The 22,301-nt window shown below is 39.6% G+C and overlaps 1 protein-coding gene across 7 annotated transcripts in view; it reads left to right on the top strand.

Moving 5' to 3' along the window:
* ccdc88ab (coiled-coil and HOOK domain protein 88ab) overlaps nt 1–22,301 on the top strand; it is a 62,986-nt gene that overhangs the window by 12,468 nt on the left and 28,217 nt on the right. For all 7 annotated transcript variants that reach the window (XR_015719910.1, XM_087850085.1, XM_087850086.1 and 4 more), the window contains exons 4-5: nt 15,511–15,580; nt 21,731–21,789. Coding sequence is in view for 6 of the 7 variants with exons in the window: in XM_087850085.1 (XP_087706211.1) it covers nt 15,511–15,580; nt 21,731–21,789 (129 nt within the window). In the remaining variant the exon portion in view is untranslated. The remainder of the gene's footprint in view (nt 1–15,510; nt 15,581–21,730; nt 21,790–22,301) is intronic.

The raw sequence follows: 22,301 nt of genomic DNA, 5'->3' as shown, positions 1-22,301 counted from the left end.
AACTTGCATATGAACTGAAAACACGTGCGGTGAACTGGTCACAAGCAGTAAATCCCACTAATGCTGTGATATATTTGATATATTTGTGCATACTCACCCTGGATAATCTCTTGACTGCTTGCATATGTGGGACAACACATGGTTGATTTGTGTCGAACAACTTTGGTTTGGAGCCCACTTCCAAGTGCGGATGCCAGATATTTGAATCTGTAATCCTCCCCAATCTCTGTGGTAGAGTGTACATTTTTTTTCTGCTTATCAGTGCTCTGTATCTCACATATAATATAAAGTTTAGTTGGCATAGAATGATATTTTCAGCTGAATTAATGCACGACACAAAATGGTCTGAACACTTATTGATTTTCTTTAACATATGTTGAGACACCCGGTGTTTCCAAGAAATACTGGTGAGCATGACAGTCATGTATTTTTCTGTATCATGCAGTTTAAAATTTAAGGTGTTAAGATGAGGTAGGGTTACTTAATTTCAGTGGGTTTTTTTTTTGTTTGTTTGTTTGTTTGTTTGTTTTAAAGTGGATGTTCTTTAACTTGAGAGAAATTCATGTATCTAAAAGGACAGAACACATTTATCAGCATTTCTGTGAAACTACCAGTGTCACCCATTGTTCCTGTGGCAAGATGTTTTTAAAGGTGCGTTGTTTTTTTGTAATCGTTGGAAAACAGTTTTGTAATATAGGTTGATTTATTGCCCAACCTCAAATGCATAAGTTGCCCCATGGTAGGTTGCTGTTACAGTTGTGTAGTTTAGCGTGCTGTCCCACAGCATTCCTCAGTGTCTGCTCTGTATTGTTTATAACGGTTATGCATGTGTGTTGTGAAACCTGCAAGGTTGACAGATTTGCAGAGAATATGATTCACATTGTTGCTGGAACTGTGTTTATGGTAATCAGGAGTTGTGTGGGCCAACATGCTGTTGCAACAGCGCAATGAGTTCAGGAATGCTGATCTAGCCAAGCAGTCAACCTGATATACACAAATTCCCACACTACAGGTTTAGGATTGACTTGTATCCTCATGGGTTGTGAGTGTGCTGGGCTTGTGTAAGAATTTGTCATTAAAACTGTCATTTCTAATTTCTGTTGCAAAGTCTGTTGTGCAGACTTTGACATTATAAGGCTACAAAAGCTCCAGTGGGCATCTTTAAAAGGACTTGCCAAATTATGTGCTATAGAATCAATGTGTGCCAGTTTCCTCTGAGGTTGATTAATGACTAGCAGAGTAAATGAATGATGAGATGACAGGAAGGATTAATGACATTAACTGGAAGTGACACAATCTATCCTCTTTTTTTTTAACACCCTGGATTTAGGCTTCAATAATGCCCCCATCTTCCGGGAGGTAGATTAAAAATATATGTATTTAGTTGAGGGCATGCACAATATACAGATATCTGATTTACTTTACATTGCATTTGTCATTTTTACAAGGTGTTCAGCACATGATGCAGCATGTGCTTCCTGCTTATTTATATTAATTAAAAAAAACATCCTTTTCTGAAAAATTTAGCTTTTTGTGCAGATTTCAGTACTGACCCTGCCTACTTGTGAGGGATAATTTGTTGCACTAATATGAGACAAATTCAGTTCAAGACCTTGCTAAACATAATGTAAGTAAACGGGTGTTGTTTTGGGTGTATATAGTACTGTGTAATCTGTGTGGTCGTTAACTTTACGTGAACGTTGTAAGGCAACAATGCAACTCTTGTATGGCCATGGCGTTTGATTAATCATCCCTGTTTGTATGGGTGTTGTTCTTTTGACCTCCTAGTCACACCATTGTTCAGCCACTTGTGTCTGCAGCCTCAGACTCTCGGAGACCACCTACAGGCTTAAATCCCTCAAAGTTCCCTGCTGTCCTTGTTGTGTGTCTGACTGCCCCAATGATGACCTATTAGGGATTTAACTGACAACGGAAGGGTTATGTTTAGGATGTAATTACCTATTTAAGTGAGCATTTTAATCATTTTGATTTGTGTGGTTTTGGACATATGTTATCTTGATTTTCTTTTAAAAATGAAGTTCTCCACTTCTTTCTTTATAATTTTAGTTCATTAGCAGCTTAAAAGAAATTATACTAAAGTGTCTATGAGGCTGTGTGTATTGTATTTAATAAAAAATGGTGAGTCTGAAGTTGTCAAGTCTGAATGAGATTAATTCTATTTTTTTTGTTTTCTTTCAATCTCTAATAGCGAAACGGTTTATGTGTGCATGTGTTTTTTCTGTGGGGAAGCACGTTGGATGTTAAATTAATCAGTGGGTTAAAGATTAAACAGTCATACCTGTTGAGCATGCTAGGCTTTTCTGAAAGCAGTTCATACGTATACCATATTTCCTGTTTATGCTCCTCAGCAGAGTTTCAGAGCCATCCTGCAAAATATGTATCCATGTATAAATATATATGATCATACTATATTTGCACACATGCACAGTTTGTGCACTAGGCCACAGTCTTCTGGAGCAATGAGGAGGAAAATGACATTGATAAATGGCTTTGCTGTGGTCTCCATTTCCTCTTACTGGTTTCACATTTCCAGTGACACATGGAAGAAGATGGTACCTTTCAGGTCTTAGGCTAATGGTGTTAGCAGCTTTATATTTACTGTAGCACTCAGCACTTTGGACGAGGATGCGGCATGCTTGGCTGCTTCCTACGATTCAATAAATTGATCTTGATCTTTGAGTCTGTGTAGTGGAGCATTGGAGGAACTCTGAGTAATTCAGCAACAAGAACTCAAGGCAGTTCAGAGAAGCTTTGTAAACAGACGTGCCCTGGTGACTGTGCTGTCGTCTTTATAAGCAGCACAGTTCATGTCCGGGAGGAAGGCGGAGGGAAGGACTTTATTTGGTCAGTCAGCAAGGGTTCAAATTTAATAATCTCCTCGTGTCAAGAGAAATGCAGTTATTAACTTTTTTGATGGCACGCAGTTGTATACCTGGGATTTTCCTTTGTCCCTTTCCTCATCCGTTTGCCTCTAGGAGATGTAATCCTAGGAGCTTGTGTGTAGAAGCTGCGAGAAGTGAGCAGGCAAACAAGAAATTCAGTAATAACGGCTTTCATTTCAAAGTATCCCTGTCTTGGGCTGTGTTTGAGTATGAGGGTTGTCTTTCAATGTCGTGTCATATTTGTGAGTCTTTGTCTCGGTTATTGTTCTGGTAAAGTAGATTCTGTAGGAGGAGGTTGATGTCTAGACGGGCTTCAGGCTTTGATTTTTAGAATCTGGTGAACATATCAAGGTTGAGTGTACGTGCGTGTGTGTATGTGTGCACGTGCCTTTTCATGTGAATTTAATGTTGTGAAGAAGCAGACATGGTGATTGCAGCAGCACATTTTTTTTTTCTTCAAAGTAAGCAAGGGGTGGAAATTTTCATTCTGGTAATTATTACATTGCTTTTGAGTAGAATATCAAGTTTCCTGGTACAGAGTCCACTGACTTTTCCATTGCACTGATGGTCAGTCCAAATATAGGCCAGGCCTCTTTTTAATTTAGTGGCCTTGGTTTGGCATTCTTAAGTGGGATGTAAGATGGAGCCTTCAGCTGAACTGAAGTCTTTGTGCATGTACTTGCTTTTCTCAAAGCTAAGTGAATCCCTTTGTCCTGGTTTATGAAACTCTGGCTCAGACACCATGTGGTGTCATTCATAGTCGAACGTAATCATTCAAACTGATGGAAGGGATTATAATTTTTTTTTCCTCAAGTTAGGAAAGTGTATACTTATGTAGTTTTTCATTAAAATGTATAAATGGCACAGAAATGATTACAACTTGCATTGATTTACTTTATTTAGTGCACAGCAACATTTTGCTTCTATACTTTGAGTTGTAGACGTTACATTTGAAAATAAGAGTGTTTTTGTCCCCTGTTTGCCTCTGCTTTGGTTTGGGGTGTGGTTTGAAGGCTGGGAGCTCTGTTTTGACTCTTTAAAGAGTAACAGAGGACATCATTGATGCAGAGTGTGCCTGGCCCCAAAGCTCTGCGAGGTTTTTTTTCATGCAGACTAATTCACGATAATGTTGCATGTTTAACGGTGATCTGTAAGCACTTTAGCAGCGAGCAGCAGTTTTAAAGTCCTTTCAAACCCTTTGTCACATTTCCCCTTTGCTGTTGTTTCAAAAGAGCATTTGGTGTTTGAATTTGTAATCCAAGCTTCAGATGTTTTATCCATCAGCTAAACCTGAGAAAGCATAAGGGTGAAACCTTTGAAATTGTGTGGCTGGCTTGACGTCAGCCACACAAAGTCACATGACTTTTTTTCCCCCCATGCTGAGGGAACATGCTTATGAAATACTCCAATTCACCAGACTTTCCACACACTTTGTGCATTATCAGATTTTACAGCTTTGGTTCAACCCTGGTAGAAATTGGGTTTACTAAGTAGTTAATTAATTTTGGAGGCTGCCGTCTTTTCTTGATATATAACCTCACAAAAATACTCTTTTACCAGTTCAGAGCAAGCTTGAAGAACAAATCATCATCCATCACAGATGGATAGCTAATGTTTGCATCTTTCTTGTTGTAGCCTTTGCCTCAAGATGCTGATTATGTTTTATTGCTTTCTGCTAGAAATTGTACTGTATTTGTATATTTTCACCAAGTCTGAACTTACTCACACAGTCCTTTCAGCATCAGTCATGAGCACATCAGTTTATTAGGGCATGTGCTTGTAGCTGCAGGCTAAATGTGCTTTGTCATGCAGACTCACATGCTGGCTATTCTGAATAAGTCCTGTTGATTATGTTAGTTTAATAGCTCAGTTTTTGAACTCTTACACAGGTAGCAGTCAGTCACACATCACTCTAGGCATATATAATAAGGTTTGGAGTTGATTCATATTGATCTGTCTGGCTCAAATCATGAAATAAACTATCTTTTTTTTTCTGTTCCCAAAACAATAACTTGGTTAAAGCAAAGACAATTAAAGAGTCTCAAAAACTGACAGATGCCAGACAGCATGATTAAGTCGCTAATCAGATTACCTGACTATATAAATAAGAACTTAAAAGCTTGATTCATATCACTGAATCCCTTGGAGGTTACACTGTAATGGATAGTGTTGGTGTTTACATCTCTCTGCAGTCACACGCAACATTGAGGTGGTTATGTTGGCTTTGGAGCTAATAAATATTGAAAAATGCTCATACTTATATTGAAAAAGGGCAGAAGAATTTAGAACAATTTGTCTATAGAGGTTGTCAGAGTTGAAAATGAGAAAAGACGTGAATAGACTGGAGGAAGGGGGCAGTCATTGTCTTATGGCTCAGTACACTGGAGTAAAAATAAAATGGCAATGATCGCAAGCTGATGGCAAAGGTTGCCTGGTAGGAAGCAAGTGATCTGCAGATAGTTGTGGTCCTCAACTGCAGTCACGCTCGGATAGATTAGCAACAGTTTGCAAAACATTGTCGTCTTATTTATAAATGCAGACAGTGTGAATCAGTCTTCACCAACGAGCTCAACTCTTTTGCATAGTGTTTCTTTTCACAGAAAAGTGTTTGCTAGTTGGTTGGATTCTGGTTATTTTACTATATCAAAACACTTGTTTATAAACACAGATTGCAGATGTTGCAGACCTGGTTCCTGTCTTCAAAACAACCGTTTCAAAAGCAAATTGACTGTACATGACACATGGCCCCCAACTGTCAAATTGAAGCTCGGTATTATTACTTTTCTGAGAAAAGGTGCAGAGGCCAACATAAATCCCAGGGGCCAGAATCGGCCTGGCAAAGACTTAATCCTACCTGCTGAACAGCTTTTTAAAATATAAGGGAAGGCACACATTTTTGGACTTTAAACTTTGAAATAAAATTCTCCACAGTAGATGGGTAACAAAAAAAACAACAAATAACAGAAAAGTTCCTGCCATTCACTGAATACAGTAGAAATTTCAGTTTTATAAATATGGGACAGTCTGAGCAGTGAGCTACCAAAAATTGTGCCAGAAACTGTTTTAACTTGAGGATACTCAAAAATAAATAAAAGCTAGATTGAATTTCTGATTTTCTGGTTTCACTTTTATGTTGATAGTTTTCTGAGTAATGTCAAACATCAAAGAATGTCAAAGAAATATTGTAGTGAATGTCATCCAGCTGTCACCTTTTGCCACTGGCTTTCTGGTTGGCTGCTTACTGTAAACAAACCCATATTTTGAGATGCATGAGTCAGTAAATGAACCCACTTTTTTTTTCTTCAGATTTTATGAAGGTTGGTATTAAGTATTGTTCCATTTTAAACCCAGAACCTCTCACCGATCACACCAAATAATCACAGCCTTCAGTGGGAACTGAACATTAGCTTGCCAGTATGACATCCTCTGCTCCTCTGCGTGCACATTGATCTGCAAGTGTTTGTGGATGTGCCTAGTAAGATAAAGCATAACAGGAATTTGTGGCAGTTAAATGCAGAGACAGTTCCAATATGCTAAAAGGGAGATATTTATAGATGTTGTTTTTAAGGGGAAGCTAAGAGCTAGGTTCTTCTTTTTCTGTTACTGAACTAAGGCATGTCTGTTATGTCTCTGTTATGGACTTACTGAAGATAAGAGTGACATTTTATTGGAAGCATCAGTGAACAGTTGCACTGTACTTAAACATAAATGCGGAAAAAGCCCACTGTGTCTTTGAAATCTCCAAAAATTAAATTTTCAGCAATACATTTACACAACCACTCAGGTTTACTGCTCCAAAACTGTTTAGCACATTACAGAATTGACAACAGAAACAACCAAGCTAATTTGAATTATGCATCAAAGAGAGCAATAATTACTACAAAGACATCTGTGGCATCAGACAAAGTTTTCCAGTCAGTGTAAAGCACAGCCCTGGGGATGACTGGATAGTGGGTGGTGGGGCAAGCAGCAGGATCAACCTGTTCACTCGTTCTGCCTCGGGGCTCTCTTGTTAAAAGCACTCTAGCTGATGGATACCAGCAATGAACAAAGGAACTGGGCACTAATGGTGCATTTGCCTCCTCCTCTTCATGTAAATGATGATCTGTCCATCTGGCTATCAGTGGACCCTCACTGCTGCTCTTTTCGTGGTAGTTTTTATTGCCAAGAGTGACTCTTGATTTTTATTTCTTTCCTAAAATTCAGTTGTTTTTGCATGTAACCACTTTCTGCAAGGCTCCACTGACAATAGTAGTAAAGTAATTTTAATAAAGTGTTCATTAAAAAAACAATTCTCAAACCTTTTTTTGTGGATTTTTACTCAGTTTGATAAGCTGTCAGTTCAGGTAAGTTGTTCACTTCTTAGTTTCTCTGTGAGACCATCAAAGTTTATTTTTGTTCTCCTCTTAAAATATTACTTTGACCAATAAGCTTGTTCTAGAGGGTGCAAACCCCTTAAGTGTACCTACAGCTCTTTTAGGCCTCTTACAGACATGATATATGAAACATTGCTGACTTTATTCAGACGTGGCCAGAGCGGTGAAGAGTGAGCCATTGTACATGAGGTGTAATTCATGCAGCTATTTTATTATTATTAAAACTTTTGTGTTGAAAGTAACTTGTCTTCCTTTCTTTCTTTCTGTATCTACTCCCCCTCTGGCTAACTCATTCATCTCTCACACACGGTGACAGCAGCAGAGATACACTATGAATAAACTGGCTAAAATGACTGCAAAATGCATTAGTCTGGATTTCTATCACAGCTTGACGGATGGATGTGACTTTCCTGTTTGTCTTGGGAATTTTAGCTCCAGCTTTATCTCATGCGGTCTTCCCTGGTCGACAGCCGTGAGACTGTTACTGTTTAAATTTTTACCACCAGGTCAACTTATCAAGAAAAGCTGTGTTATTCTTTAACATTGCTAATGACACACAGTTACATTTGCCTGACTGCAGATGATTTAAGCTAAAAAGCTTGATGGTTTCCAGAGTCCCATCAATAGTTTGACTTGCTACAGAGAAACTTCACCTTCTCCCAAAAGCGACTGTAGGGTAAGGCCTGATTTAGACTTCTGTAGGTAGTCTTTGCAGAACCTATGACACAACCTATGTAAGGTCCCTATATAGGTCCCTCCATTTCATTTGACCCTTCACGTCTAATCCTGTAGTTGGCACATTCTCCATCCAGGAATTTGCTGACATTTTCGAGTTCTTATGTGAATGCTATAAATTTTATTCCTTATATTGAGGCTATTATTGCTATTCTCTCACTGATAAATTCAAAAACTACTGCAAGAAAGAAGCCAGAAATACACTGGAAGAATCAACGGTAATGAAGAGGCTAATCACACACTCACTGATGTAACTACCTGACATGTCATTGCACTTCTGGGGAGGTCTACATTAGGTTACACCAAAGGTTACAGCATAGGGTTTTCAGAGGACTTTGCAGTTACTATGTAGCTATGTAACAGTGTGATATGTATACATACCCAGGACCACTGCTGTAATAAGTTTTAAATCACCAAGGTGACCATTTAGACTTAAAGAGGAAACCTTAATATGTCACTGGATTAATTCAAATGAGTGTAAAAATGGCTTTACCACATTGAACAACAGGAAAAGCTTTTCCTGCATTGATTTGGTCAGTGGGGATGTCGTGTGATAGATATGAGAGAAAGCGGAAGCATGGTCCTTCCCATTGTTGTCGGTTGTAACCTTTTCAAGTTCATAATCTCTGCAGTTTTTCTCTGCAGAGGTGTGTGTGTGTGTGTGTGCGTGTGTGTGTACGCCTGCTCCTGAACATTTACTGTACCACGTGCTTCAGCCTCTTGAGCATGGGGAGAATAAATCCATCGCCTCATTTCTATGGTAACACTCCACTCAGCAGAATGGGTGTGATTCAAGCTTTCAGGGCTCAGGCAGCATGTGTACAAGCACACACATACTTGTACGCACACACATACTGCACAATTAGTCCCCTGTTAAAGCTCTGCCGGTAGCGGAACTTGTGCTTGGGTGGAGAGATGGAAGGTGTGAGTGTTGAGAGGGTTACCTTAACAAAGAGCAGTCCTGTGTGACCAAAGCACAGCCAGCTTATGACCTCTCTATGGACAACACTGAACACACAGCACACTTGCACACATACTGTAATGTGTATTTATTTTTCGCATGGCTTTCGCAGCTCGAGGTGCAAATCTCATCGTCAAGAAGATTATCTCCATTCTCAGCACGTCCATTCACTGACCTTGAGCTTTAGACAATAGAGAAGTCTGCAGATCTCAAAATTATCATCCGCCTCGCAATTTTCTTAATGCATTCCATTGTACATGCTTTGGGTTTAGCTTACGTTTCAATTGAGGATGTTTTTGCTTCGCCTATCAGAGGAAATGGCTCAATAATACAAAGGGAAGGAGGAAGTGCAGTATGTTTTTAAGTATTTCCACTTTTTGTTCACACATACTATATGATGACAACTGTGTGTGCAGAGAGAACATGCTGAGGGAGTATATTCCAAGGTTTGGGTGGATGCATGGGGGTGGGTGTGTGGATAAGCTTCCATTTAACCTGTACCTCATTTTAGCAACCTGTCTAAATGTCTCTGTAGGATGCAAGAGCAGCCAGTGTTGAGGAGCTGTGGATCCTGATGGAATCAATAATACAGCAATATAGTGTCAGGATAGGGGGATGGTGGGGTAAAGAAAGATGAGAAAAGAGGAGGAGGAGGAGGAGCCCAGCACTGCGTGCCTGGAGTGAAAAGTGATGGAATCAAAGCTGTAGCTCTCTTTCTTTCATTTCTCCCTCTTTGCCATTTTCCCCATTCTCTCCTCATTTCCCCCCTTCCTCATCACACATGCCTCCTCAATGTCTGAATAACGTCTCTCTTTTTTTCTTTTTTTAAATTTAGTTTAAATGATTGGCTATTCCACATCCCCCATGTGTGAAATGGAAATGATTAGACATTTGTAGTATTGGAGGCTGTCATATTGACTTGGCTAAGGACATTTCTGCTGTCACAGTTCGGATAAAGCACTGAAGGCTTTCCACGTGAAATCTGTATGAGAGTAAGTGTGTGTGCACATGCATCCCTTGGTGTTTGTAGCACATTGCCATGACATGCTCAGTGTGATGGCTGGTCTCTCTCCTGCAATGTCCATCATGTTTTATGTATGTGAGCTAAGCCTTTGCCAGCTAATCCAAGATGCATATTAGGCTACTGTAGTTTAGTTTTTATTATTCGCCTCTACTTAATCCTCAAACTATGCTATTACTCATGCTCTTGAAGGGAAAAAAGTCAATTTAAATAGCACCATACTTGAAAGTGCTGGACCTGATCTTACCTATAACATCTATACCTTGTCAGAAACCTATAGTCTACATACCCTACACCTCCCTCCCACAGTCTGGGTAAAATATATGAAGCTGTGACTGCGCCATGATGTTATACTGTGAACATTTCCCACACATTTAGTCTGCGTGAATGCTGTCAAGATACACTTCTTCTTCTTTCTTTTTTTTCCTCTAAGTTATACAGTCAGCTGCACACTTGTTACTAAAGAGATGTAGTGCACGATGTCTTGAGTTTTTTTGACAAAGCTCCAAGCTAACACCCAGACATATCACAAGATCAAAGACTACGAAGTGTTCTTCAGTGTCAGTGGGGGAAGAACAGAAGGAAAAACTGTCCACGGTGTAGTTCATTCTTTTGTAAAGTCTTTAACAAAGCAGAAGAGGAAGTTGGGTGATGAATCAGTGAATGAATCAGCTGTAGTGCCAAATCACAACATGGGTCATGAAGAAGAGTTTCAGTCTATGACAAAGGACATGCACCGAGACAAATCCATCAGTATTAGCTGGTTTTATGCCATAGAAGCCGCAAATTAATTAAATAATTAATATAGCATAATTAATATAGCTATATGATAAACCGACGGGCGGGGCTGAGATAGATTTTGGTCGCCCGACCGGAGATATCGCTAGCTCCGGGACATCGGGCTAGCGATTTTGCGAGCCCTGAGACTGTTTTATAATATCTATTTCTCCATAGTTATTTATGTTTACAAATCATCAGTGGAAACATTCTAATAAATTAAAGTAACAAAATGATTATATAAATCCAGGTCCTTGAAAAGGGAAAGTTTGCCTTTGCAAATGAAAAGCTATACTTGAAGTGTGAACATAAAGCACTAAACTCAGTTGTCATTACTTTGCATGGTTGTCATGAAATGAGAGTGCGAGAAAACAGAGCTTGCAAGGCGAACACATGCTAGCATGGAAGGGGACAGGTGTGAGCATGAATGGATGAGGAGCAGCAGTCAGCAGTGGGACAGGTGGTTGTAGGAAAAGAAGTGTGTTTGTGTCAATCTAGTAAATGACTTCATTATTTATTTATTTATTTATTTATTTAGTACTCGCAAATGCTCAGTTGACCTTATAAAAATCATGTTCTGCTGGTGTTTTACCATCAAAAAGGCACAAACATGTTTTCCACAGCAGCAAAGGCAAAAATATTTTTCCCCAGGCTGAACTTGTGGTACTATATTAAACAGCAATGGAGTGAGTCTGAAGTGTAGCTCTCTGTGCGCTTATTCACTCTGAATACCAAAGAGATAATAAAGCATAGTGCCCAAAATTTCCCCAAATTTTAGACAGTGACTCCAGGCTCTTTAGTTTCCTTTAGCATATTTTGGCTTTTTGCCCTTTAAAATCAGATGAGTTTCACCCAAAGCAGCTGTCATGAGTTCTACATGGTGAATTGGCTGTCAGGCACACCAAATGCCTCTCTGTGAGATGCCAACTGTGGGCGTCTGAGATACGCTGATTATTCTGTCTGACGCTTGTTGAGTCAATCTGTCTCAGCCTTCAGACGTTATGGCCGTTTGGTCGCTTCGGCCTGGAACAGCCAGACATTGGTCACTGTTATGGCTCCATTTTGTCATTGTTATCAGTGTTGTATTTGCCATTACCACATTTGTTTATTGCTAAAAATGTACTTGTAAAATGCTATAACATTTATTGCTCTTTACAAAAAGCACCCGAGGTTATAATTTCAGAAATGCAAATTATATGTAGGCTTTTCTGGAAATTGCTTTGGAAATGTATGACTCCTTTCGTTCCTCCGTGCATGCTCAGACACCAGTGTAGACAGAGGAAGAGAGACATAGCAGCTAGGGTCACTGCTGTTATCACCACTGGGATGAAACCATGGCAACCATGCTTTGGACCTAATAACCATTACTGCCTGTTACTGCGACCCCCTACTCTCACCTTTACCCCATTTTAGTGAAGCGTCTCTGTGCATCATTTCTATTATCAAATTGGTGAGTCTAACGTTCTTCAACTAAAATATTACAGTCTAAAGAAAGACAACAACAAACTAAGACCATGTGAACCATGTTGTAGTGCTATTTGATGACAGCCAAAAATCAAAATCACAATTATCTTGGTCATATATTCGACTTAAGGAACATCATCCATTAACTCATTTGAAGTATTAATGATTTTTCTGCAGGTTTGTGTCCTCTAATTAAAGGCTTCCTTTCTTGGCTCAAGATAAACGTCACAGTGGAGTCAAGTTTTTGTTCATGTTCGTCGTTAAGGTTGTAACAATTTTCCAAAGCTACCGTTTAACATTTTACTTCAGTTTTTCTTTAGAGGGGATGGGAGGGCAAAATAACAATTTTGCACAGAGTAAACGTGTTTACTCTGATATATTTCCAGTCCACTCATTATCTGACCAATCCTTAAACACAGGTATCCACATGGGTACCACACTACATGAAGACAAAACTAATATATTATTGTCATTTGTATCTTGATTATAAATTATTGCACCCTTAGCAAACAATAGAATGGAAAATCATCATTAAATATAATTATTTGCACAGCCCTAGCTTTTTGTTATAGCTCGTTATTTGTCAGTCTTTCAGACTATGCGGCTATCTGTTTAAAACCAGATGTGAAAAATGCACTGAACATCTGTCACCCCATCACACCTTCCTGTGTGAAGCGGCAGTTCTCTCTCTCTTCATCAATCCAAACAGCTGACAAAGGTTGTCAGAGCTGCTGCTACAGTTTTGAATTCATCAGCTGAATGTAGCTGGTTGATTATTTTGGAAATGTTTCAAAGCAGCAACAGATGTGGTTCTATTTTTAGCCAGTCAAACCCACCAAGTGATGTCAGTTTTTTTTTTTTTTACTTCTACGGTGAGGTCACAGAGTATGTATAGAGCAGTTAATTACTGCACACGCAGAACTTCTGCAAAACCCTTTACTAATATAAGCCTCGTTGTCATGACTGCAGCAGTGCACTGCACAGAATAGTCGACTGTCAGGTCAGATGAGTTCAAGTTGTTCTCTGCCATCAGGTTAGTATGAAATATTCAAGTTAGCTGACCTTTATGTATATTCTATTTAAAGAAACCATCTCTTCCTTTGCATCAGACATGTGGTTTAGGGTTGGTTTATACTGCTCTAAAAGTTTAGACCATGAACACTGTGGCAGTTAGCTGTTTACAGTTTCTACCAAATGGTTAGCTGGAACTTTCTGAATTTTACAGATGTTGCTTTATGGCAGTTTGCTCTGTTTTTCTTTTCTTTCCTTTCTTTCCCTTTTTTTCCTTTTTTTTTTCCTTTTTTTTTTATTTTTTTTTTTTATAAAGGAGCCCATATTTTACCTTTTGCCTATCTTGTCCACTTTCATTTATTGTGTTTTTTCCTTTTTGTGCATGTGTAATATCTGCAGAAGTTACAAAGCCCATGTCAAAAGGAATTGTCTACTGCAGAAAATACTAGTTGTTATTAGGTGTCTGAAACACCTTGTTGGGGTCCAGCTTTTTGTTTTGTTTGTCTGTATCGCCGGGTAATACATTTGCCTAATGACCTCCGGCAGAGAACAAGCACCCTACAGACCAACATTTTTATTCTTTTACAGTAGCTTAGGCTGCACCTTCAAGTCTTGGTTAAATGCCAGACATGGATGACTTTTTACTAGTACAAGCCCATGCTATACTATTATTTTTACCTCTTCATGCTTTGTCCAAACTGATATACTTGATCACAAAAAATAGGGCTGGTAGATGCTGTTTATATGATGAAAATGGGTAATTTTAGTCTGTTGCTTGGTGGTTGATTGGCACCATGATGGCGTCATCACATCATATGTCATTTGTGGATATAAATGATGTTGTCATTAATTTAAAATAATAGGGTGCTTTCATCAGGCATTTTAGGTGCAGAAATACTAAAGTATGTGCCAGATTAGTTGCTCAGCCACTGGTCCAGAAGGAGCTGGTAGAGAAAGACAGACAGATTTCATGTATTATAGTAAGATTTCCACACCACTACCAGGAAAATACCCTGTGCTGTTTTGTTACATGGCTAATGTGGGTATAATTATGTGCCCAGAGGCCAAAGTTATGTCAACATTTTAACAGCAAGGGGCAGAAACTGGGGAAAATTTAAGACCAATTTTAAACCAGTAAACAAGGACTGTAAGGGAGTTGGTTTGTTTCCATGTTGCCTTTTTTTGCTGCAGTGCAGCCTAAGCACTGCATTTCTTATTGGCATTTCATGATAAACATCCAACATGCAGGTCTTTGAGAAAATGGTAAGGGCATCCAAACAGTGTCTTCTGTTGCAGGTTCTCGTTATTTGCCTGATTCTGGTTCTGGCTCCACTGGCTGATGGTTACTCGTGTTCTCATGAGGTTTACGGTTCGCCAACAGTAGTCTTTTGCCTTGTTGTTTGTTCCAACCATGCAAGGCAAACAGAACTTTTCTGAAAGGTGGTCTGAAAGAGACTGTGTCTAGAATAGAGTTGCATACAGAGATAAAGCAGCAATGTAATGTTTGGGTGAAAAATGATCTATTTATGGTTGTGGACCTCTAAAATGGCATTAGACATCTTATTATGATGATTTGAAGCCATTTGTTTCTAGCTGTTTTTGTACCATTGCCGCGCCTTTAATTTGACTAAAATGAAAGCATCAACACCAACATTGTCAGTATGTGCAGATGTGCACATTGGTGCATTTGTCTACCTGAGTGTAATTGGTTGGTTTGGTTTCATTTTGGTTATGATGATTGAAATGTGAATGTAGAGGGCCCTGCGGCATAAACCACACCAACTATTTAACCCACATGCGCACCACTCCCACTTGCATCATCTCACATATGCAGTCACTACCAATGCACGAAATCTCATGGTTAGCCAGATACTATTGATTTATCTGGCCTCACCCAGTGTGTAACTCTTAAAAATGTAAGAATTGTCTTTCTTTGGAAGGATCTCACCTTCCTACTTTCACACTGTCAAATCTCTGAGCATCATACTTGTAATATTTCAAGTATTGCTATGTAGCCATGTATGGATAAACCATTAATGCTAAAAAAAGATGATCTTGGATGGTAGTATCCTCTGATAGACGTATGTAGTGCTACTAAAGCTATTTAGAGTCCAGTACTCAAGAACTCTGGCAAATTAAAGTAACATTTGGGCTTGGTTTAGATTTAGTTGCTTTGATTTCTTTTCCATAATTATTTTTTTAAAAATAAATATTTGACATTGCGCTCCCTTGCTGAACATTTTTTCTTTCTTTGTGTGACAGGAGTGTCTCCAACAGCTAGTGATGATGCCTTTACCAGATGTGCTGATACTGGGCCGGAACCCCCTCTCTGGTAAGTCTTCATTATACAGACTGACGGTCTGACCCGTCCTGTGCCGGTTTTAACTTGACTCTAGCTGAGTGGCACTGGTAGTAAGTGCATTGCAGGCAGTTCACTAAGAGGACATTCATCATTGCAGAGCTCCCCAAACTTCATCAGAATGCAAATTTAATCCTGTTAAAATTATCCAGTGCTTTGATGTTTCATGTGTGCTTTCTCTTTTCTGCACAATAATGAGCTGTTAAATGTTATTCATAACCCACGCTGAATCGAAACTGAACAGCAGAAAACGAAAAATGTTGATTATATTTTTGCAGCGATGTGAAGTGGACCAATTATAGGTTTCACAATCTTTCTGCAGCTCTATTCTCAGAAAGCGTTGTGAAAACTTGTACACACATTTTCCACCACAAGCAAGTCACCCACGGCCACATCTGTAGAGTTCTATTACCCAAAGTGTTAAATTCATTTAACCCCTTGGCATCAAGGCTTTGACCTGGTGCTCCCAGCTATGCAACTTAATACGTCTTGGTCGCCTTAAAAGCAACAATCGTGCAGAGTCAAGTGTTCGAACACCATGATAATATTTTATGTAGCTTGACCTGTCCAGCCCTAAGTGCCAACTTGATACTCCAGCATGAACTTAAGAAAGCCACTGAGGAGAATATAACTAACAGCATGTCATCATTTAAGATTATGCCGTAGTGGATGCAGAAATACATTTGTATTAAAATATATCATTTGGGGATGGTCGTGTTCAGCCAGTGTAGATCAGTAGACACACAAAAGATCATTGGATTGGTTGCTCTACATTGGGAAAACAGTATCCACGCAAAGGTTCAGAGCTTTTGTGTAGATGTCTGCAACTTTAATCATGAGCTCTTCAGTGTATTGTTTCCAGGCTCAGGTCACAGATCTTGCTGAAAGATCTGTACCATTTTAAATACCCATCCTCCCCCAGCTGCCTTATCATACGTTCATCACAGCAGTTTGTTATTTTTGGGTTTTCAGCACTCTTTAGTGGTCAAAATTACCCTGTTTAATTCTCATATGCCCCTACTAGCATGAAAGATAAATAAATGAACAATAAGAGGCTGCAAGTAGTGAATACTTTTGTGTATGGATCACTGGCACCAGATTTCATAATTGCTTTTATTTGGTGTTTATTAATCCTTGTCAGCCCCTGTCTGTTTGTTTGAATACATCACTGCCATTTTCACAGCACCTTGGCAGTCTTTCACAGCATCACGCAGCAGCCTTTAGAAGTCCTGAAGGAAATATTAAGAGGATACCGAGGCCGACCCATTGCACGACTGGAGTGAAGCTCCGTGCAAGTGGGCCAGACCAAGCAGGAAGACTTCACTCATCTAGTGCTTTTTACCTTGTAGCTCATCAGATAATCACTCAGCAAGGCAGCAGCCAGTCAGACCAGTGCTAGCTGTGGAGCGTGGCTCGCTGGCTCAGTGACTGCCAGCTGAAAGTCATTGGCCATGTGGCTTTTATTATGCTCCCATTAGGGGGGCAGGGGACAGCTCTCCATGTGTGTCAGTGCGTGCATGTGTGGATGGGGGAGGGGTGTCTTCACAACAGTGAACAGTGGGAATGCACTGTAGTATCCCCCTCAAGGCTCTGGTTTAACCCTAGCTCCCCTTGCATAAACATGCAGGGTTATATGTACAGACAAACACTCCCTTGTGCACGCAAGTAGTGTCTGGTCAGTACGGTTATGTGCACATGTCAGAAAAACAGAGTAGCTCCTTTGTTTAGTCTGTTTTAAAGTCTGTGAATTATCATCACTAATGTCTTAGCTAATCTATAGCTGCTTTCCTTGGGCAAATTGAGTGGCCTTTTATAGTTATAATCCTCTTTTCATCACTCCTACTAATGGAAAATGCTATTCACTGACAGCAGCCAAAAACAAATCTGATTGAGTCATCATCAGACAAAATGTAAAGGTAAATTTCGCCTTGGCAAACAATTAGTGGAGTGTTTTTGGACTATTTCTAAAACCTACAGTATGCTCCCTTATACTGAAGAACTCCATAATCTGAAGCCCTCTTTAACTCTATGCTGGAAACTTCTACATAAACTACGAGAAATTACATACATCAGATGTAGTACCATGGACCGTTGCAGTGTAGGCATAAAAGTAGTTTCCGGTGACATCAGTTAGGAAGTGGATTTCCTTGAGAAGTCTAAATCAGTATTGATCACAGTGCTTTGGCTGTCCTCACTGTATAGGAGCACTCATTTTGTGGAGATGCACGTTTACCTCTGTTTGTGTCACCCACTGTGTATTTGTGTGAATTTCCTGTCTTTGCATAAGATTTGAAATAGGACTTTGCTTCACCATGTGCAAAAATGCCTTATATAGTGTAAATATTTATTTTATGAATTAATTAAGCATGTGGATGACACTGGTCAAAACCTGCCATTTTCCATAAACAAGAAAATCTGATATGAAAACTGAGGAAAAAAGTTCTGCCTATTTCTACTATGTTGTGGTCAGTTGTGCGTCTATAATAAGCAGAGTAGATGGAGAGGAAACCAGTGTTGGGTTAGCTCTGAGAGCTGAGGGATTGGTGGCTATTAATATATATGGGTAGCCTGCCTAAATAAAATCTATGTGCAGGAAATGCTGGGTAAAGCACAATTGCTCTAAAATGATCTCTAAGTAAGGTTTAGTCAGCTCTGCCCTGTCCTCTGCTCCAGTGAGATGGGTTGAATAGACTCTGGCACCTTGTCAAAGCAATATCCTATTGCATGTACCAGTATTATTAGTGACATGCATGCCATTGGGTCCTGACAGAGCTTGCATGGAAGTACACAATTCTGTTTTTCCTCATAATTGACTCACATCCTCCCACACACTGCTGTGGCATTGCAGGAAGAAGGGTTGGTAACTGTCCTTCTGACCTTTTGTTTCCTGCCTAAAGGATAAAAGAGGGAGGAGGGAAAGGTGGTGAAAAAGGAAGCCTAGATGAGTGTGCTCAGTCTCAGAAGGTGCAGATCATCTATAACAATGTTAGAGGATGGAAGGAAGGAAGGATGGGTGGATGTGTGTTGCAAAGAATAAATGGGTGGATGAAGTGATTGGATAGGAAAGGAGGAGGAGAGAGATGGAGGACAAAAAGCCAGCAGAGATTGAAGGCTACCTCTTTGCTGCTGTTGCTGCTGGAGGAAGATTTCTTTCTTTCTATTTTCAACCTTGCCTCTTTGCCTTCCTCCTGCTCTCTGTCTCTTTTGGTTTCTGTGTTTCTATATTCTTCCCTTGTGTTTGTGTTGCTTGTGCGCTGTGGTGCTTTCCTCCTTTTGTGTCTCTTCCTTTCATCTCTCCCTCTTTACCGCTTCTCGCTCTTGTTCTCTCTCTCTCGGTTGCTCTCTCTGATGGTATAAATTATTTATCCTATGAGGCCCCTTATCTTTCCTTGGTTGCTTCAGTCGATTTGCTGAGCTAAATCCCTTCCCTGACTAGAATAGGTTCCTATGGCTCTAATAGACTATTGTTAAGCCCAGTGGCTCTGAGAATTAGTTTTATCTGTCATCCTCCTAGGCCCAAATTCACTTTTTTGTGTGCTTCATAATGAGTGACTGACTAAACACACTTCAGTATTCACTCTTACAACAGCACCGGTTATTTTCTAGAGACAGTTATTAAGAATTTAGAGTATTTACTATTAATTAATGATAATATATACTTAAAATGCAGTGACATAAATGTTCAGTTGATTTTTTTTTCTAAAATGTTTCATGACATCATGCCATGTCTGGGTCACATGCACAGTGGATTTGTGGAAAAACACCTGACCTTGTTATGACTGATTATTATACCAGAAGGTTAGAAAGTTTCCCTCTGAGTTGTCAACAACCTACCACTCATTTCCTTGCGCTTCAGCACAAATTCTATTACAAGAGAATTTCCATATTATGATTGAAGCATCTCTATAATAAGTGCCTAAAGAAGAAAAAGGCTGCTGCAAAGCTCCAGGTCTACTAGCTGGAATGCTCAAAAAAGAGAGGGGGGGGGGGGGGGGGGGGAAGAGACCTGCTTCACTATATATTTAACATAACTGAAAGTTATTTTCTCACATATGAATGCTGTAAATGTTGGCACAGTTGGGTCCTGACATTGTCAAGCAGTTAGCACACAACATAGATCTTCGGTGTTGGCAATATTCCACTTGGTTTAGGGAAGGATGCCGGGGGAGAGCATCCTAGAGGCAGGATGCAGTGAACACACCGGATTATTACCTGTGATATTTCACAACGTGCAAGCCGGCAGAGAGGCGGGGGCTGTCACACAGACGGGGGCTGGGAGATTAAGTTTAATATCTGATCTGACTCATTTGCATTCTGACATGTCTGGTAATTTCTCAAAAGCTTCAGGGCTGCATTATATTTGTGAAAACAGAAAAGTTTAAGCAGTTTAGCAGCACATTTCTCTTCAAATTTCTGTTGATTTGTTCCTTAAATTCAAACTACATATACAGACTCTGCCTTGGACCTTAGATTATTTTCCTTATTGTATTGCTATTAAGTTTAAAATAGAATTTAACCTGTTACTTAATGGTTACATGGAGATTCAGTGCTACTCGGTAATAATATTGACTTTTGTGCCTCTGATTCAAGACGGATGAATGAAGCATAATTGATTTGTATAGAGAAACCTGTAAAATAGCTGAATGGACATTTGCAATGGGAGTCTCTGTTTTGCCATCCTGGAGCGACAACAGTGTTTGTTGCTTTAAAAAGCTCTTTCACATAGAAAGCAGCATGTGCTGTGCTGACTGCTAGGCCGAGCAAACGCTGACCACTGTCCTCTGTCCTTTGTTCTCTCTCTGTACCATGTCATTTTTTGCCACTTATGGTTTTATGTGTATGTTATGCGCTCGCTTCCTGCCAGTCTGCATTTCTACAGGTTGTGTGAATGTATGGATTTCAGAGGTGCCGTTTGTATACACACTGTATGTGAAATGCCCTTAAGTTGTTGCTTTCCACAGCTTTTTTTTTTTTTTTTTTAGCCCCCCCCCCCCAAAAAAAAAAAAAAAACCCCACTCCAACATGTACTTTTCAGTCCTTCATGAAAAGTACTTTCATCACTCATTCATCTCATTATAATCTCTCTTTTTTTGTCATTTGGAAAGTCCCACGAAGATTAAAGTTGTCAATGAAAATTGTCCTTGTGTACGCCTGCTGTTTAGCTGTGATGATTGGCCCATAAAACAGACCACCCTACATCGAGAACATGCTGTCACTAATCTGGATTTATGATCGTTTTAGCAGGACATTGTTAGCCCTTGCTAGCCCCCCTGGGCCGCAGGATGAGCTGGCTTATCACACACACTCTGGTTATCAACTGGGGAAACACAGTTTTAGTACAGAGAGACACAGATGCCCTTAACTAGCATTAACTATACCACTTAGTCAGTGTATGACACACACACACACAAACATGCACCACCTGGTTTGCTGTTGTTCAGTCCCAAATCATACAGATGAGCTCAGGCCTGTTGAGCAGGCAAGCAGCTGTTTGTGGGTTTCAGCAGTTTCTGACAATATGTCCTGACATGTGGAAGTACTGGGTGTTCACCCTGCCAGCCTACTGCGCTGTGGAAAACATCGTGTCACTGTATCTGAGGAAAGGTTTTATAAGGGGAAACGGGAACAACCCAAGAATTTAGGCTTATTGGAAGTAAATGTGGGAATGATTTTATTCCTGTCTTAAAATAAGGTGAAGCTGATGTTTTAATCTGAACCTACTACATCTTGATTTTTACAGGTCGTGTGAAGCCCTGTTTCCAAAGCACACACAAACTTAAGATAAATTTATTAGTAATTGAAAAAAAAATCAGTTTGTAAAGCTTGATTATGAATTAGTTACTGACCTACATCATGCAATCGATCTGAGCTTGTTGTGGTGAAGAGGCTGTGGAAAATGCTTCCACTGCTATCAACAAAACATCAATCAGTAGCACTAATTAACGAACCTCTGTGTTTTTACTCCTTAATAAACCACAAAAACTGAACACAAAGCCAGACAAATAAAGGGAGTAACAAGTCACACATAACAAATGATCTTTGATTTCCACAGGAATGTTGTTTGGGTTTTTATGCAGACATATTTAAAGTTATTCCCCTGCTGTCTCCTACGTCTTCCTTCAGCACAAGGTCTGGAAGAGATGAAGAAACTGTTGCTGTTGCTACTAGGCTGTGCTGTCCAGGTAAGAGCTCAGTGTAGTCGATCTAAACGCTCCACATAAGTGCATTTGATACACGTTTCATGCTGCTATGAAAGTATGAACTAAGAAGGTTCATAACAGACGACTATCAACTTAAGATGATATTTCATGAGGAGGTCAAATAGATATCATTGTTATTTGTGTCATTTTTAGTGGTTATACTTTTACAATTTAATTCTCAATCCAAAAACACATTTGGAAGAGTTTAAGTCTGTTTAGTCCAGTCTTCCTTGATTTACTGCCAGCTTTAACTCTGATACAACTAACGCTGTGTAATGAATGACAATGCAGACCTTTTTCCTGTCTTATGACAAAGCCTGCATTCAGCTCTTACTCACTGCACGTCAGATAAAGCCACTGACCTTCCACCAACTCCATTGTTTTATTCAAATGAAGCTTCACCTGTGTTCATGCACTTAACTCTGACTTGATAATGTGCCTACCACAAGGCTGCATTAAAACACACAGATGCCTAGCTACTAATCAGAATTATT

Source organism: Neolamprologus brichardi, chromosome 13 (genome assembly GCF_056152115.1).
Source record: "Neolamprologus brichardi isolate AB-2024 chromosome 13, ASM5615211v1, whole genome shotgun sequence".
In the NCBI taxonomy this organism is placed as follows: domain Eukaryota; kingdom Metazoa; phylum Chordata; class Actinopteri; order Cichliformes; family Cichlidae; genus Neolamprologus; species Neolamprologus brichardi.
Note: the sequence above shows the minus strand (reverse complement) of the source record. Positions and strands in the feature narration are given on the sequence as shown.